This window comes from Echeneis naucrates, chromosome 11 (genome assembly GCF_900963305.1).
Source record: "Echeneis naucrates chromosome 11, fEcheNa1.1, whole genome shotgun sequence".
In the NCBI taxonomy this organism is placed as follows: domain Eukaryota; kingdom Metazoa; phylum Chordata; class Actinopteri; order Carangiformes; family Echeneidae; genus Echeneis; species Echeneis naucrates.
In genome coordinates, this window is record NC_042521.1 from 2,247,788 (window position 1) to 2,266,250 (window position 18,463).

At 37.2% G+C, this 18,463-nt stretch overlaps 2 protein-coding genes across 3 annotated transcripts; both read right to left on the minus strand.

Moving 5' to 3' along the window:
• Window positions 1-172: 172 nt before the first annotated feature.
• LOC115050864 (class I histocompatibility antigen, F10 alpha chain-like) lies at window positions 173-10,765 on the minus strand. Its single transcript, XM_029513981.1, has 8 exons — window positions 10,617-10,765; window positions 9,062-9,322; window positions 3,533-3,811; window positions 3,074-3,373; window positions 2,047-2,145; window positions 1,839-1,856; window positions 1,630-1,699; window positions 173-1,411 (listed from the first exon to the last, which is right to left on the minus strand). Exons 1-7 carry the CDS (start codon window positions 10,666-10,668, stop codon window positions 1,653-1,655), a joined length of 1,056 nt encoding a protein of 351 aa, XP_029369841.1. The 5' UTR covers window positions 10,669-10,765; the 3' UTR covers window positions 173-1,411; window positions 1,630-1,652.
• LOC115050865 (class I histocompatibility antigen, F10 alpha chain-like) lies at window positions 2,979-18,408 on the minus strand. Of its 2 annotated transcripts, XM_029513982.1 has the most exons (7): window positions 18,342-18,408; window positions 14,517-14,777; window positions 13,801-14,079; window positions 13,342-13,641; window positions 13,112-13,210; window positions 12,901-12,918; window positions 11,393-12,761 (listed from the first exon to the last, which is right to left on the minus strand). In XM_029513982.1, the coding sequence occupies exons 1-7, from the start codon at window positions 18,391-18,393 to the stop codon at window positions 12,715-12,717; spliced, it is 1,056 nt and encodes a 351-aa protein (XP_029369842.1). In that variant the 5' UTR covers window positions 18,394-18,408; the 3' UTR covers window positions 11,393-12,714. The 2 variants fall into 2 exon arrangements, with proteins under 2 accessions (XP_029369843.1, XP_029369842.1); XM_029513983.1 differs by lacking the exons at window positions 11,393-12,761; window positions 12,901-12,918; window positions 13,112-13,210 and adding an exon at window positions 2,979-3,046 and having other exon boundaries at window positions 13,315-13,641.
• Between the last annotated feature and the right edge of the window lie 55 nt (window positions 18,409-18,463).

Consider the following 18,463-nt stretch of genomic DNA (forward strand, 5'->3'; position numbering starts at 1 on the left):
AAAAAAAATGTTTTCATGTCCAAAATGTAAATTTAGTCAAGTCCTCCGAACACTTTACAGCTCAAAGTCACATTTATTTAGTCTGATAAAGTAAATAATCTGGAAATATTCAGACAGTTCTGGATTTAATGTGTGCACCATTACTGAGAAATAACAAAAGACAAACCAGACATTTGGATTTTTGGGGAATTTATTAAAGAAGAAACAACAGTATTAAAAGAATGACAGAGCAGTCAATCATAAAAGCTAGCACAACAAAGCATTTTTGAATATTTCTGTTTCATTTTTAAATGTTTCCAAATCTAAAAAGCAAACCCCTGCATCTTAACTCTAACTGACAAAACATTTCAAAACTAAAATGTTATTCAATTTATGGATGAAACAAACAAAAACTTCACTTATTGATTAATGAAGCTAAACGTAAAAGACTAAAATGATTAATTTGTCCCAATTTGATTAGATTCAAAACAATATTTTTAAATTATCCATTTTAAATAGACAAGCAATCGAATATTTACACAACTGGAAAACCGATCTTGTATTGATGCTTTAGTTTTGTGTGTGTGTGTCTCAGGTGGAGAACTTTGATATCACCTTTCATTCTTTATATAATTTTATTTCTTCGCTCACATCATTAAGTTGTATTTTTTCTGGAAACTAAATTAAGAGACTGAAGTTGTTTCAGAAATCTGATGTTAATGTGTCCAATCATCAAGCTAATTCACAACGATCCTTTCTTAAATCATTTTTATTGATTTCTGAAGAAAATCCAATGATTTCATTTAACTCTGCACGTTCTTGGATATTTATTTATTTACAGTTTTGTCTCCAGAGATCAAAATATGAACTTAAATCTTTCTACAGGTTTACAAAAGTTTGTTATCTCAAGGTGACATAAAATGACCAATCTGAGAATGATGTGTATGAAAAGGGAACATATGTACACTCTGTGTGTGTTTATGTGTGTGTTTGTGTTTATTTTGGTTTGTATGTCAACATTGATTCTCGAGGAAACCCCAACACCAAAAATATCAAACTGTAAATATGATGATTAGCTTTAACATTTACCTCGTCTGAATATGAAGAACAGCATGATGCTTTCTTTTTTCGTTATCAAATAAAAAGTAGTTTCATCTCCAGCCGATGAAAAAAGAATAATTTAATTTACAGATTTTTAAGCAGCTATTTCATCAGAGGGGATTCCTGTTTTTAATTTTAACTAAATCGTCAAATTGTTTGTCACCATTTATATTTTAAATGTATTAGTTCATGTTCTTTGTATCCAAATCAATCAGAATCTACTTTATGTTTCTGAAGTGTGATTTTCTAAATGATGAATAATCAGTTCCCAGATCAGAGAGGAGAAGATGGTGACTCTTCTTCTGTATCCAGTGCAGAATGTCCCATGAACCTAAAGAGACACAAAGAAAAACATCATCTTATACATGAAATTAACATCAATGTTTGGAGACTTTTTACAGGTTTACAGTTTGATCTGGACCTAAAACATCGATGATTCAGTCATTTAAGGGTTCATTAACATTTGGTAACTTTCCTTCTGCAGTACAACAGTTGATTTCTTCATTTGGTTAATGAGTGTTAAAGATGAATGTCTCAGTTTGTCCTCACCGTGTTCATGGTGTGTTGGTGGTTCAGGGTCCTGGATTCAGCTGCTCCATGACCTCTGGGTTGCTCACAGCTGTGAGGTCAGAAACACACAGTTAGTCCACATCCTCCTCTGAACTGACTCTGTTTGACCAACAGCTAACACTGCAGGAAACTGTCCTGACAACGTTCTTCACACTCAACACCAAAACCACACAACAAATGTTACTTACGAGTTGGAGGACGCTTGTCTGAAAGGAAAAGGAGAGAAATATTTCAGCAGAAAATCAGGAATTATTTCTGTTCTATGAGCCGTCCATTTCATCATCATCATCATCAAACTGCAGCCAGAAGCTGAAGTTGCTTTCACTCTGAAATCTGGATGAAGCTAAAATGAAAACTCTGAAAAACAGAGTCAGCGTCTCTGGTTTGGTCTCTCACCACTTCTCTTTTTGTAGATGAAGAATCCAACACCAGCGATGATGAGAGCAAGAATGACGACGGCAGCGACGATGATGGCGATCAGGGGGGTGGACTTCTCTGTTGGGAGAAAACAGACCAATCAGAAGCTGCCCAGGTCAGAGGTCAGAGGTCAGAGGTGAACCAGACTATAATCCTGCACAGTGACAGTTTAGCCTTTAAACAGACTCTGTATGTTCTACATGTTCATCCTCTTTCAGTTTTCATCCTGACTGTGTTGGAAATCATTTCTGTGTCTCCATCTTTATTTATCTTCATCTCTTTGTTCTTTCTTTGGCTCCAACTTCATTTCTGTGCTGCACATTTATTCTAATGAGTCTGTGAGAACAATGAAACTTCTGATAATCAGTCAAAGTCACTGTGAACAGTGAACACACTGAGTCTGACTGATTTATTCCAGATTCATCTGTTCATCTTCCAGCTCTGACACGGTGAAGTCAGAGCAGTAAATATTATCTGTAAATTCAGGTTACATGTAAAAACATGTGGCACATTTTATTGTTTTATTAAACCACAAAGACGAATTCATATAAATGTAATAAAAGACTAGTTCAAATTAAAAGAGTAAAATCGTGGAACTGTTGATGTTGTCGTATTAAAGGTCAGGTAAATTAAAACTTTAACTAATTAACACATTAACAATAAAGAATAACTTTATTTTCAGGGATTTGTCAGTCAGTGTTCATAATAATTTGGTTTAAATGGACCACATTTTAAAATTATATAGAAAAACTTGATGAAATTGAAGTTGAACGGTAAATTGATGGGTAAAAAAAAAATAACAAATTTCAAATATTTTTAGGTATTTATCAGTCAGTGTTGATAATAATTTGGTTTAAATTGATCCAGTTTTTAAATTATATAGAAAAACTAGATGAAATGAAAAAGAGCTTTAATTCCTTCACAGATAAGAAAAATATAAAAGTTGACTGATGACTAATTGACTAAAAGTGTTTTCCACCTTCATCTCCTCTGATCCAAATCTTACCGTTGGTCCTGATCCCTGATTGGTCCAGTTTGGTGATGATGTCATCATTCAGTCCAGAGAGCTGAAACACACATTCATACTTCCCCCAGTCTTCAGGTCTGACTGATGAAAGGTCCAGGTCTGAACTCTTCTGGAAGGTTCCATCAGGGTTGGGGAGGATCTGTCCTTCTTCCACGTTGTCATGGAGATCGTCTCCATCTTTCCTCCAGAACAACACGGCTTTGTTCGGGTAGAAACCTGTAGCGAAGCAGCTGACTGGAGAGGAGGAAGACTTCTGGAGGAGAGACACTGAGGGACGGTCTGCAGAGTCAGCAGGAAAACTACTTTAGTTCATTTATTCTGATTTAGTGAGTCATATTTATTCACACAGAAAGGAGAGAGAGAGAGAGAAATGTGTGGAAACAGACAGTTCATCTTCATTGTGATGTTCAGAAACTTCATCAGGTCATGTGACTCTACCTGTTCTCATCAGAGAGCTCCTCCCAGCCTTCAGGTACTTCTTCCCCCACTGAGGACAAATCTCAGTCAGGTAGTTCATCTTCTGTGTGTTTAAACCTTTTTCATTGTCCAACTTGTTCTTGGTGATGACGGCCTCTGCTGTTGGAGCGATCCAGGTCTGTGTGTTCAGGTCAAATGATATGAAGTCTTCTCCGTCATAACCATCGTGCCAAAAACCTTTAACCTCTTTAGTCCCCTCAGTCCATTCACAGCCGTACATCCACTGCCAAACATGGACACCTGAGAGAGAGAGAGAGAGAGAGAGACTACTGTGAACACACTGACCTACACAACATCACTAATCTAAACAACACACTGAGATGAACACAACAAAACACTGATCTACAACAACACCACACTGAGATCTACACAACAACACAACATGATCAACACAATACACCAATCTACACAACACAACAAGAGCTACACAGCAAGACTGATCTACACACAACAACACTGATCTACACAACACAATATCTACACAACAACATCTACACACAACACAACATGATCAACCCAATACACCGATGTACACAACACTAGGATCGACACAACAACACAAAAAGATCTACACAACAGCACAACATCTACACAAAAATACACTGATCTACACAACACAACAAGATCTAGACAACAACACTGATCTACACAACACAACAAGATCTATATAACAACTTAAATCTACGCACAACACACTGATCTACACAACACAATATCTACACAACAACATCTACACACAACACAACATGATCAACCCAATACACCGATGTACACCACAACACTAGGATCGACACAACACTACAAGGAGATCTACACAACAACACAACATCTACACACAACAACACTGATCTACACAACACAACACGATCTACACAAAAAGACACTGAATGACACAACAAGATCTACACAACAACACAAGATCTACACAACAACACAAGATTTACACAACATCTCCACAACACAACAAGATCTATACAACAACTCTGACCTACACACAACACACTGATCTATACAACAACACAAGATCTGCACAACACTGATTTAAACAACACTAGGATCGACACAACAACACAACAAGATCTACACAACAACTCTGACCTACACAACAACACGAGATCTGCACAACAACACTGATTTAAACAACAACACTAGGATCGACACAACAACACAACAAGATCTACACAACACAACACGATTTACACAAAAATACACTGAACTACACAACACAACAAGAGCTACAAAACGACTCTGATCTACACAACAACACAACAAGATCTATATAACAATTCGGATCTACACACAACACACTAATCTACACAACAAGACAAGGTATGCACAACAACGCTGATTTAAACAACAACACTGATCTACACAATACACTGATGTACACAACAACACTAGGATCGACACAACACTACAAGGAGATCTACACAACAACACAACAACATCTACACACAACAACACTGATCTACACAACACAACACGATCTACACAAAAATACACTGAACGACACAACAAGATCTACACAACAACACAAGATCTGCACAACACAACATGATCAACACAATACACCGATCTACACAACAAAACTGCTCTACACAACACAACATGATCTACACAAAAATACACTGATCTACACAACAACACAACATCTATATAACAATTCTGATCTACACACAACACACTGATCTACACACAACACACTGATCTACACAACAACACAAGAGCTGCACAACATTGATTTAAACAACAACACAACATGATCAACACAATACACCGATCTACACAACACAACAAGATCTACACAACAACACTGATCTGCACATAACAACACTGATCTACACAGCAACACAACACGATCAACACAATACACCGATGTACACAAAAATACACAGATCTACACAACACAACAAGATCTACAAAATGACTCTGATCTACACAACAACACAACAACATCTGCACAACAACAACAACGGAACAAGATCTATATAACAACTCTGACCTACACAACAACACACTGATCTACACAACAACACAAGATCTGCACAACACTGATTTAAACAACAACACTAGGATCGACACAACAACACAACAAGATCTACACAACAACTCTGACCTACACAACACGAGATCTGCACAACAACACTGATTTAAACAACAACACTAGGATCGACACAACAACACAACAAGATCTACACAACACAACACGATCTACACAAAAATACACTGAACTACACAACACAACAAGAGCTACAAAACGACTCTGATCTACACAACAACACAACAAGATCTATATAACAATTCGGATCTACACACAACACACTAATCTACACAACAAGACAAGGTATGCACAACAACGCTGATTTAAACAACAACACTGATCTACACAATACACTGATGTACACAACAACACTAGGATCGACACAACACTACAAGGAGATCTACACAACAACACAACAACATCTACACACAACAACACTGATCTACACAACACAACACGATCTACACAAAAATACACTGAACAACACAACATGATCAACACAATACACCGATCTACACAACACAACATGATCTACACAAAAATACACTGATCTACACAACAACACAACAACATCTATATAACAATTCTGATATACACACAACACACTGATCTACACAACAACACAAGATCTGCACAACATTGATTTAAACAACAACACAACATGATCAACACAATACACCGATCTACACAACACAACAAGATCTACACAACAACACTGATGTACACAACACAACAAGATCTACACAACAACACTGATGTACACAACACAACAAGATCTACACAACAACACTGATCTACACTGCAGCACAACACGATCAACACAATACACCGATGTACACAACAACACTAGGATCGACACAACGCTAGGATCAACACAACACCACAACAACATCTACACAATAATACATTGATCTACACAACAACACAAGATCTGCACAACATTGATTTAAACAACAACACAACATGATCAACACAATACACCGATCTACACAACAACACAACAAAATCTAAACAACAACACTGATCTGCACATAACAACACTGATCTACACAGCAACACAACACGATCAACACAATACACCGATGTACACAACAACACTAGGATCGACACAACGCTAGGATCAACACAACACCACAAAAACATCTACACAATAATACATTGATCTACACAACAACACAACAAGATCGACACAACAACCCAACGACATCTACACAAAAATACACTGATCTATACACAACACAACAAGATCAACACAACAACATTGATCTATATCCATAAAACTGTCAATAATTTCTCATTTTGTCTGAATTATATTTCTATTTTATGGTAAAAACACTTTGGTTGAGTGAAGTTAATCTAATTTAATGTGTTTTTCTCCAACATGTCCATTATTTGGTGAAGTCACTGTGGTTGGTGCAGTAAAGTCAATCTAATCTGTTGTTCTACGTTATATTTTATATAATTAGGAATAAAACTAACGAGTGCTGTCCTGATTAATGATGTTATTTTAAACTCATCTTTTAAACGCTGACTTCATGTTTTATAAAGCTGTGAAAATGTCCATCACAGTGACGGATATTTAATCCGTAACGATCTAAAACAAAGACTGTCGTTCTGCGGAGAAACAGGAGGCTGTAAAATATTTGACCTTTGACATCGTCACAGTTTCTGTTTTCTGGCTCTCAGAAGGAACGTGTTGAAAACGTCCACAATAACTGTGCAGGACTCTTTGAGCCGAGTCGGATTGTGTTGGATGAGCCCAGACGCACAGTTCGGTGTGAGTTTGTGTGTGTTTGTCGTCGTTGTTGGCTCAGCTAACAGCGGAGATCTGAACCTGACGGATCTTTTCTCAGCTCTGATTCTCGTCTCCTGATGAATTCAGCTCTTCCTGCTGTTCTTTTGTTTTCTTCCATCTAAACTTTTCCCTGTGAGGTCGCTGACGGCTCCTTTCCAGTTTGTTCTGACGCTTTTGTCAGCACTTTGTGTGTTTTTCAGGATGAGGCCTGAAGGCTGACGAACAGCTGATGGAGGTGGAGCTGAACTCCACTTTAATGAAACGGAGCTCTTCGTTGTGTTGTTCTTGTGTGTTTGTTTCAGTGTTAATCACAGTGAGTGGAGCTGCTGCTCTGATGTGACTCCCTTCTGGATTTTAAACGGGTTCATGTGTCTCACAGTCGTTGTGTTTGGTTGCGTGTCTGTTTGTGTTCGTTAGCTGAACAGTAAAGAGGATGTTTGTGTGGAGAAATGCTGCTTTTCCTCCTTCAGATCAGACTTCTTATTAAACATCAACATCATCATCTTCAGACTAAGTCGGATTTTCAGAAGACAAAACTGAATCCTTCACAAAAGTTTAGTTGATCTGGATGTTTGTGGAGACGACGGCTGACCAAATCTGCTCTAACACAATGTTGTTGTCTATAAAGTGACACTCAGATGATGTCAGTTCATCACTGAGGACTCACAATAAATGTCAATATCTTTCATTGTGCGCTCAGGTGGATTGTCGACCTGCACACAGAAGATGAACAGTGTTGCTGTAGCTGAGTTTGTCCAGACGTCTGGAAAGTTCATCATAGTTGTTTCTTTATTAAATGTTCAGATTGTCATTTGTTAGAAAACATCTGTCATATATTTCCCTTTTATTGTGTACGAAGGAGCTGCAGTCTAATTTGTGCTGTTCATGAGAGCAACGCACAACTTTATAACACAAAATCAGTTTGTCTTTACTTTGGTTTCATTTTTGTGTGTTCAGAGACAACAACACAAACAGACGTTCATGTGTGGATCAGAATAATCACACAGAGAAGAGTGCAGCAATAAAACTGACAAAGATTTGTGTTATGGTTAAATTTGTGTCACCAAAAAACACACAATCATTACTGTGTGTGTTTCCTTTTAAATAGATGGACGGAGTCAGAACACACTGCAGGTTCTCACACACGTCTATCAGCTGTCACACCATCAGATTTGTTGTGTTATCTCAGGTTTAATTGTTGTTGTGTGATTTATTTTGTTGTTAAATTGTTTGTTGGTCTCTTTCCGGTACGATCGCTGATGTTTAAAATAAATTTCCTGATAAAGTCTCTGCTTCTCCTCTTTTCACCTTCTGTCTAATCCAATAACACTGAGACGGAGCCACAACACATCAGCAGTGTTGTGTTAGTGTGTGTCTGTGTGTGATAAAATAAGAACACTGATGGTTTATTAAACAGCAGAACACACTTTTAGTGTTTATAATGTTTAAACATTTCTGTGAACCTTCCTGACAGTTTGTGTGTTTATATCACAGTCACAGTGGTGTGTGTGTGTGTGTGTGTGTGTGTGTGTGTGTGTGTGTGTGTGTGTGTGTGTGTGTGTCTGTGTGTGTGTAATCATTTGTGTTTACTGAAATACAAACAACAAAAGTACTTCATCTACAACATTCATCAATAAGTGGAAAATGAACAAACCTCCAGTTTGGTTGAAGCGCTGCTTTGCAATTTCAATGTTGACTTTGAAGGTCTGCTGGGCGCCCAAAAAGTTTGCAGTGTTCCTGTCCCAGTAGTCTGGATCTGCTGCCTCCTTCAGCCAGTTCTGTTTGGGTTCAGTTTTCTGGGTGACGCTGTCGTAGTGAACAAACTCGACTTCATCAACCAAACCAACACCGACAAACTCTGGGAAGTTTGGGACCTGAGAGGATGCCGTGTAGAAATACTTCATGGAGTGAGTCACTGAAAGACAAAGGTCAGGTCAGAGTTTTAGTTTTCAGAAACAAAATAACCGAATAATTTTGTTTTCATCAGGACATCCTAATAAATCCAAATCCTAAAACAAAGAATGTTCCAGAAATTATTTACTTTTATGTTTTTGTTGATTAAATAAATAACTTCATTAATAAAACAGATCAGTCATGTTAATTTTTCTGGTTAAAATAATTATTTTTATAAAGCTGGATTTCTACATTTTCCTATCTTTGTTTTAAAATGTCTGCTAGAAATGTTCTCTTAAAGTCCTCCATATTTTTTTTTTGTTTGAATTTCGAAAACCTTTGATCAAAACAAATATTATTTTATTTATTATCAATATTAATATTATAATACATTTTGATTTGATTGAATTCGGTTGAAATTAATATTCATGTTTCAGGAGGTTTGATTACATGTTACTGTTTCTTTGTACATATACAGTTATTTAGGTCATATTTCTAATTAATTTATTATTTTCTCTCTTTCTGCTCTATAAATGCTGAAGTTTGTATTGTTTGGTTGCTGTTTATTTTATATTCAGTTTGATACTGAAAAGGAGGATAATAAAGACATTATAAAAATAAAGTATTTAAAGAGAAGTAAAGTTTGTTGGTCCAGTCAGTGATTTCAGTTTTTGTTGTTTTGTCTTCATCAGGCTTCAGTTTCTATGAAAACAGCGCCACCAGCTGATCTGAAGGTGAAGTTACAAATAAAGTCCTCAATCTGAACTGCAGCTTTTTGTTCATGAGGCTGAAAAAAGACTTTTCACTTTGTTCTGATGGCTTCAAATATTTTTGATCCAAAATAAAGGAGAGAGAATGTTTTTCTTTCTCTTGTTCAAATTACAGCAGAAGTTTAACAATAAATATCATCAGATCTGAACTGCAGCTCCAAAATTAGATGAACTGGAGTTTAAAAAACATCGTTGTCTCTTTAGATTGAACTAACTTTAATTTAAAAACTTATAAAATAAAGATGTTGAGGACAAAATGAGACACAGTTTCTTTAATATCCTGATGATGTTCTTTATTTATCTGAATGTTTACAGTATGGGACCATTTCAGCCAGGACTCTTTTTAGTTTGGTGGAATAAAAGTTAAGGAAAATAATAAAACATAATAACAACAAAATAAAACTTGTTTTTATATTTCTATAATTTTAAAATGAATAATTATAGCTGAACATCAAACAGGCTTTCATTAAACGATCTTAAACGGGAACAAAATAAACGTTTCACATTTTATTCTTAAATAATGAACTAATTTAAAATCACACTCACCTCCAGCAGCCCCGTTTACTCCAAGAAGGAGAAGAAGAAGAAAGATCTTCATGGTGGTTTTAATGTTAATGTTGATCTGATCTGAAGTCTTTATTCTGACAGACAAACTGTTTCCAGCAGCAGCAGCAGCTCAACTGAGGAGGAAACGAGGAGAACTGCCTGTTTCATCGGCCACAGGAGCCAATGAGAATTCAGTCTGACTGTGACGTCACTGGTATCTGGGTCAAACTGATCCACTGAGGTTGTTATCGAAAGTGAAAGTAAAGTCTGTTTGTAGTCTGTTTCAGGAGACACTGAATGTTGGTTTGTTCTCATGTTGACTGGATGTTATAACTTCATCTGCTCAGTTTGAAGTCTCTAGAATGTCTGCTGTCATGAAATCAGCAGAAATGTGGGAATTTTCTGGGAGGTCAAAGGTCACACTGACCTGGATCAGACACAGCAGAACTTGGGGAGAGAAATCAGTCTTATTCTCTATTTTGTTTTGTTTTGTTTGATTTAAAACAGATCTGAGTAAAATGTCAGCAGCAAACAGCAGATCTGAGCTCTGACTGATGATTCGGGGAGGAAATGTGGTGAAGAGCTCCCTCCAGTGGTTCAAACCTCCAGAGTGAAAACTGATTAATCAGGATTTATGTGGAACAATATCTGATTAACTTTAGGAAAACATCACATCTCCTTTTTCTATTTATAATAATGTGTTTGGTTAAATTTCAGGTCTGCACTTTCATCTTGGTCAAATTTAGACAACATAACACAAGAGAGTGACCATGAAGCAGTGACTGACTTCAGTTTTTAATAAAGTGACAACAAGAATAATAGAAATGAAACAAAGCACAAAGAGTATAAACTTTATAAACACAGAGAGCAGATCAGGTGGACTAAAACCTCCTGAACTGATCGGAGCTGTGGAAGAGAAATTTAACTCTACTGATGAAGCTGACTTTCACTCTGCTGATCCAGAAAAATCTAAATGTACAAACAGGAAACAGAGATTTAACTCATCATGTTCATCTTTTATCCAGAAGTGAATGTTGTGATGTGGAGAGTTGAATTCTGGGTAATAAAGGCTCACTGAGTTCACCTACAGACCGATCGTTCAGGAGAAAGTTTGAAACTTTGAACAACATTTAAAGACACAAATGTACCAGCAGAATAGTTACACAACAGAAAATACATTTTGTATTGATGTTCACGGTTTGTGTGTCTCTCTGGGTTGTGATGATAACACCTCTCACTACATCTTGTTTCATGTTGCTTCATGTATAAATCACTTAAAATAAAGTTGTGAGTTTTCCTGAAACTGAATTTAGAGATAATTCAGGTGACTGAGAAAATAATTCACAGTGATGTTAAATGTTTTCTCTCCTGCTGAGTCTCAGAGGAGTCGAACAGAGCTGATAAACTACATCACATTATCAGCCGGAAAAACATTTGACTTCACTGAACCCAAAACAAAAAATGTAAATATGGTGGATTAGTTCATCTTTACACTTTGATATTAGATTTCTGTGTCTGAAGAAAGCTGTGATGCTGTAAATGAGTTCACAATATTTAAACAAACATCTTATTTGGGGAAAATCATACATTTTATTTTATTTTATTATTACAATGAGCTAATGCCACTATTTAAGTCTTTTTCTTTTCTTTGTATTCAAATGATATAAGAATCTACGACTAGATTCCGAATTCTAATATTAAATTTGAATGAATAAATCTCCAGCTCAACATGCTGTTTTGAGTATTTAACTCATCTTCTGAACTACGATACTGTTTTCATTTGGTTTTTCAAAGTTTTAATTCACTGGTGTTGCTGTTTTTCTAAAGTTTAATATTTATGTTCTGTTGATGTGAAAGTTTCTTTTAATCCACATGAACTTATTTTGAAACATCTTCAGCTGTGTGGAGAAAGAGTTTGAAGTCAAAGCTTTTCTCTCCATCTCTGATGTGTCACAGATGTTTGACGGAGGATGAAGAGGAGCGATTTGTCCTTTTGGGTAGTTCAGGTTCTTTTAGGATCAGCTTCCTACACACAAAGTTTAAAGCACCTTTGTTGAACATGTGAAGGAGCTCACCGTGTTCATGGTGTGTTGGTGGTTCAGGGTCCTGGATTCAGCTGCTCCATGACCTCTGGGTTGCTCACAGCTGTGAGGTCAGAAACACACAGTTAGTCCACATCCTCCTCTGAACTGACTCTGTTTGACCAACAGCTAACACTGCAGGAAACTGTCCTGACAACGTTCTTCACACTCAACACCAAAACCACACAACAAATGTTACTTACGAGATGGAGGACGCTTGTCTGAAAGGAAAAGGAGAGAAATATTTCAGCAGAAAATCAGGAATTATTTCTGTTCTATGAGCCGTCCATTTCATCATCATCATCATCATCAAACTGCAGCCAGAAGCTGAAGTTGCTTTCACTCTGAAATCTGGATGAAGCTAAAATGAAAACTCTGAAAAACAGAGTCAGCGTCTCTGGTTTGGTCTCTCACCACTTCTCTTTTTGTAGATGAAGAATCCAACACCAGCGATGATGAGAGCAAGAATGACGACGGCAGCGACGATGATGGCGATCAGGGGGGTGGACTTCTCTGTTGGGAGAAAACAGACCAATCAGAAGCTGTCCAGGTCAGAGGTCAGAGGTCAGAGGAGAACCAGACTGGCTGATGACTCATTGAATAAAAGTGTTTTCCACCTTCATCTCCTCTGATCCAAATCTTACCGTTGGTCCTGATCCCTGATTGGTCCAGTTTGGTGATGATGTCATCATTCAGTCCAGAGAGCTGAAACACACATTCATACTTCCCCCAGTCTTCAGGTCTGACTGATGAAAGGTCCAGGTCTGAACTCTTCTGGAAGGTTCCATCAGGGTTGGGGAGGATCTGTCCTTCTTCCACGTTGTCATGGAGATCGTCTCCATCTTTCCTCCAGAACAACACGGCTTTGTTCGGGTAGAAACCTGTAGCGAAGCAGCTGACTGGAGAGGAGGAAGACTTCTGGAGGAGAGACACTGAGGGACGGTCTGCAGAGTCAGCAGGAAAACTACTTTAGTTCATTTATTCTGATTTAGTGAGTCATATTTATTTACACAGAAAGGAGAGAGAGAGAGAGAAATGTGTGGAAACAGACAGTTCATCTTCATTGTGATGTTCAGAAACTTCATCAGGTCATGTGACTCTACCTGTTCTCATCAGAGAGCTCCTCCCAGCCTGCAGGTACTTCTTCAGCCACTGAGGACACTCCTCAGTCAGGAAGTTACTGATCTGTGCGATCCGAGCTGTTTTAATGTCCCACTTGTGTTTGGTGATGACGGCCTCTGGTTTTGCAGCGACCCAGCTCTGTGTGTTCAGGTCTAAAGAGATGAAGTCTTCTCCGTCATAGCCCTCCTGATGAAACCCTTTCACCTGCTCAGTCTCATCATCCCATTCACAGCCCACCATGCCCTGGACGATGTGGACACCTGAGAGACAGAGATCACAGCTGACATCACATTTTTCTACCACACACCAAAACTAAAACTTCATTATGAATTAATTTAGGAATCACTGAAACATTTACCATGAAGATTTATATCCTTCTTTTGTCCAACATTTCTGAGTTATTTAAAGTCATAAAAAAACATATTTTCTGGGATGGATGTAACTCTGTTGGTTGTGTCTGCAGCTGAATATGGATCCAGACTATTTATTCTGTTTTCAGATTGTTTGTTGGTGTCTTTCCTGTTAGATCGCTGATGTTTACAACTGTCCTTAGAAACTTCTCACCATCCTGACAGTTTGTGTGTTTGTATCACAATCACATTGGTGTGTGTGTCTTTTATCACATTTGTGTACGACAATACAAACAATGAATGTAGTTCATCCCCAACATTCATCAATAAGTGGAAAATAAAGAAACCTCCAGTTTGGTTGAAGCGCTGCTTTGCAGTTTCAATGTTGGCCTTGAAGATCGGCTCTGTGCTGCAGAAGTTCTCAGATTCTGTGTCCCAGTACTGTTGATCCACAGCCTCCTTCATCCAGTCCTGTTTGGGTTCAGCTCTCTGGGTGACGCTGTCGTAGTGAACAAACTCGACTTCATCAACCAAACCGACCACCACGATCTCTGGGAAGTTTGGGACCTGAGAGGATCCGGTGTAGAAATACTTCAGGGAGTGAGTCCCTGAAAGACAAAGGTCAGGTCAGAATTTTAGTTTTCAGAACGGTAGTTTTAGAAATAAATCACCAGTCAATCAGTGTTATTTTCATGTAACATGCCAAGAAGACAGAGTTTATTCAGGATCCTGATGAATCCCAATCCAAAAATAAAAATGTCCAGAAATGATTTACTGTTGAACTTTAAACATGTCGGTCTTTTTTTCTCCTGCTGGATAAAAACATTTTACTAGTTTTGTTTCAGGTCAAAGGAGACATTTATTCCTAAATCCTCATCATTTGTATGAGTTTAGATTTGATTCTAATATGAATAAAAAACATAAAAACATATTTTCTCTGTCTCTGCTCCGACCACAAAAAAAAAGACTCTCTGAATTACAGAACTCAGTTATGTCAGCCGGCTCCACATAACCAAGTTGGATAAATGAAAAAAGTAACTGAACTGATTGCTGCCAAATACTGTTAACGTTAGCTTGACTGTGATAATTAAATCCGACCTCATTCAGTTATGTTAAATGAACTTAACTCACACAAGTTGAATCTTCAGACATGTCTGTTTTAATAAACACAGTTTTGTCAGATTTACCAAAAGCAACTACGTTTTTGTGTTCAGCTTCATTTTGTGGAACCGGTCGACACTCAGTTAAAGAAATCTAACAGCACACAGCTGAGTTGTGTTAACGTTGGAATCATTTACCATTTAAAACCACATTCTTCATCAATACAAGTGAAAAACTACTTTAAATGTGCCCAGTTTGTTTTGTTTTGTTTCCCAGAGATCCCAGAGAAGCTTTCTGTAAACTGAGCCAGGTTCTGGAGACCGGAGCTACCTTTTTGTCACAAACTGGCCCAGAGTGAGAAATGATCCTGTTTTCTAATGAGATTTCTGAATTCTACTGACATTTGTTTCAGACAGCAGGACACACACAAACACACACAGACAAATATGCAGACGCACACACAAAGACAAACAACTTTTCAAACTACGAGCGCTAAAAGGAGAAGTCCAGATCAGGTTTTTGTCAAAGCCAGAGTGGAGCTGCTCGTTGACTTCAGTGAGAGAAGAATGAAAACATAACAGAATAATAAAATTATGCTAATTGATTGATTGATTGACTTTCCTTACTGAGGAGCTGGCAGCACTGATCGTTCCACGTCTGTCCCACATATATGGGCTGGGAGTACGAGTACGTTCAGCAGACTCATTTCTTCACTCTCATTCATCCAGGTCAAAGTCATTTCTGTCAAACAACTGAATCGAACACAATCAGTTCTCCAAACCCAAATGTGATGGGGTGACCTTTGAGCACAGGACGGTACGTGAATTTTCTATTTTAAATGAACGTTAACCATCATAGAGCTCCACAGCATTGACAGCCTCCGACCAAATGGCTGCTTTAGCCTATAATGCTTCAGTGACTGACACCTTGTAGATACTATTTCAGTGCATTGTTAGAATTTCCACATTTAAAACCAACAAAGGAGAAAACAAAGTCCAATCAGTTCTCATCTGTATGTCTTGTTATGCATCTGTACAATTACGAAGCACTTGAGCGTCTGTGTCCAAATATTTCCAACAATCCTTGACTGTCGTCAGAGAGGTGAGATATGCTCATCACTGCTGATGAGCTTTTGGCTTTGCATCCATTCAAAGTCACTTTCCAACAACTCACAATCTGAAATCAACAATTAGACTCTCCTGTTACACAAAGAACAAAAATATCAAAAATATTTTGGCTTGATGAGCTTAAAATTTGGAATTCAAATAGTTTTATGGCATTATTAAAATACTACGATAAAACCATTAATGTAAAAAAACTTAACACTCATTCACCTCAGTTCTTAACTTCAATGTGGCCGGCTGCTCAAAATGATCGATGGGTTACTGTACTCCTGTTAATCATTCACTTCTTACTGTCTTCAGTTGCATTTGTTTATGTTTACCAATGATATTGACACATTACATGTAAAACAGCTTTTTCTGATAAAAATTACTCGACTATTTTTGCACACAAAGAAGGTGTCCTGTCAAAACTGTACAATTGAACAACTATGATGCATTAAAGCAGAATTAAGGGAACGAGAGATAAAGACAGACGGAGAAAGAATCTGAAATCTGTAGAATATGTTGTATTTGCAGTCGTGGTTGATATAAATGATAAAACTAGATTTATACAGCACGCACACATCAGATGTCCCAGTTTGAGACTTAAAATCAACATAATAAACAGATATGACACTGATAAACACATTTCAAACACTCTGGTCATGTTTCATGTTTTCATGTTTGTCAGACTATTAGCTCAAAGTCTGACTCCAGTCTGCAGGAGTTGAAGGAGACTTTGTGGGATTTGATATTTGGGGGAAACAGCAGACTGAACTGGAGAACAAACAAACAGGGAACATTTGGAGAACGCTTTAGCTGGTTCAATTCAACGTTACTGCTAAAGTTAAGTTCATGTGAAGAAAACTATTCCAACAATAATTCAGTGGACCAAAAGTCGATTTGCTTTCCAACAGTATTTATTAGCACATGAAGAGTTAAGCTAGCAAAAGGTTTCTGAAATCTTTAAATCAAAGTAACCAAAGTAAATTTAAAAATACAGTCTGAGGCGTACGGCCTGGTGATCATGAGGGGATGGCAGCCACGCCTCAATAAAACAGACTCATGTCACTGATTTCTTACGCTGTTGTTTAAATGCAAATAAAACCGTGTTGTGTTGGCGGTAAAAACATTTAAATTGTTATGTGGCTTCACCATAAAACTGATCCGATCACTTCTTTGAGAGTATCGGTCCTGAAATGTGTAGTTTGATGACAGATTGGTGATGAAATGATTGTAAAAAGATAATTATCTGTGGAGAAGTGATGTGTGTTGGTACAGAGTCTGTGATGTTACTGACTCACAGAATTAGTGATATTAGTTTTTGTGTGAACGAAACAGGAAGTTGTTTGTATTCAGCAGCTTCAGTTTCTATGAAAACAACATTAGCTGAGCTGTAGGTGAAGGTACAAATAAAAATCTTCATCTGAACTGGAGCCCAAAAACAGACATTTTTCTTGTCGTTGTCTTTTTAGAGTGAACAACTTTAACTTGGACAACTTGTAGATTAAAGATGTTGAAGGCATGATGAGTAATTATGGACGACACGCTTTCTTTTTTTTCGATCATGTATTTTCATAAATTTCATAAATTTATCTGAATGTGTATCGGACTTATTTCAGACAAGAATAATTTTTTTGCTCGATCGGATAAAATTTAAAGGAAAATAATGTAAAACGTAAAACAAAAGCTGCTTCAGTTACAAGAATACAATTTTTTTTGGACAAAAGAAAAAATTTGTATTCAGGCTGTAACAGAAATTAAACAATAAATATGTGCAGATCACTGAAGTGAACAGAGTTAAACTTTCACATCATCATATTATTTTATATCTCTATAATTTTAGAATGAATCCTTTGAGCTAAACATCAAACTGTTTTTTATGAAATGATCTTAAATGCAGAAACTGTAAAAAAAAATGTCACATTCTTTCTTTAATAAAGAACTCAGTAAAGGACTCTAACTCACCGCCCACCACCCCGTGTATTCCAGGAAGAAACAGAAGAATAAAGTTCTTCATGCTGATGTTTTAATGCTGATCTGATCTGAAGTCTTTATCCTGACAGACAAACTGTGTTTCCAGCAGCAGC

Coding starts and splice junctions, on each gene's coding strand:
- LOC115050864 (XM_029513981.1), bottom strand. CDS start 10,668: ATGAAGATCTTTCTTCTTCTTCTCCTTCTTGGAGTAAACGGGGCTGCT. Junction 9,323..10,616: donor AGTAAACGGGGCTGCTGGAG/GTGAGTGTGATT, acceptor TTTGTCTTTCAG/TGACTCACTCCATGAAGTAT. Junction 2,146..3,073: donor ATCAGGGATCAGGACCAACG/GTAAGATTTGGA, acceptor TTCTCCCAACAG/AGAAGTCCACCCCCCTGATC.
- LOC115050865 (XM_029513982.1), bottom strand. CDS start 18,393: ATGAAGAACTTTATTCTTCTGTTTCTTCCTGGAATACACGGGGTGGTG. Junction 14,080..14,516: donor GCGCTTCAACCAAACTGGAG/GTTTCTTTATTT, acceptor TCTGTCTCTCAG/GTGTCCACATCGTCCAGGGC. Junction 13,211..13,341: donor ATCAGGGATCAGGACCAACG/GTAAGATTTGGA, acceptor TTCTCCCAACAG/AGAAGTCCACCCCCCTGATC.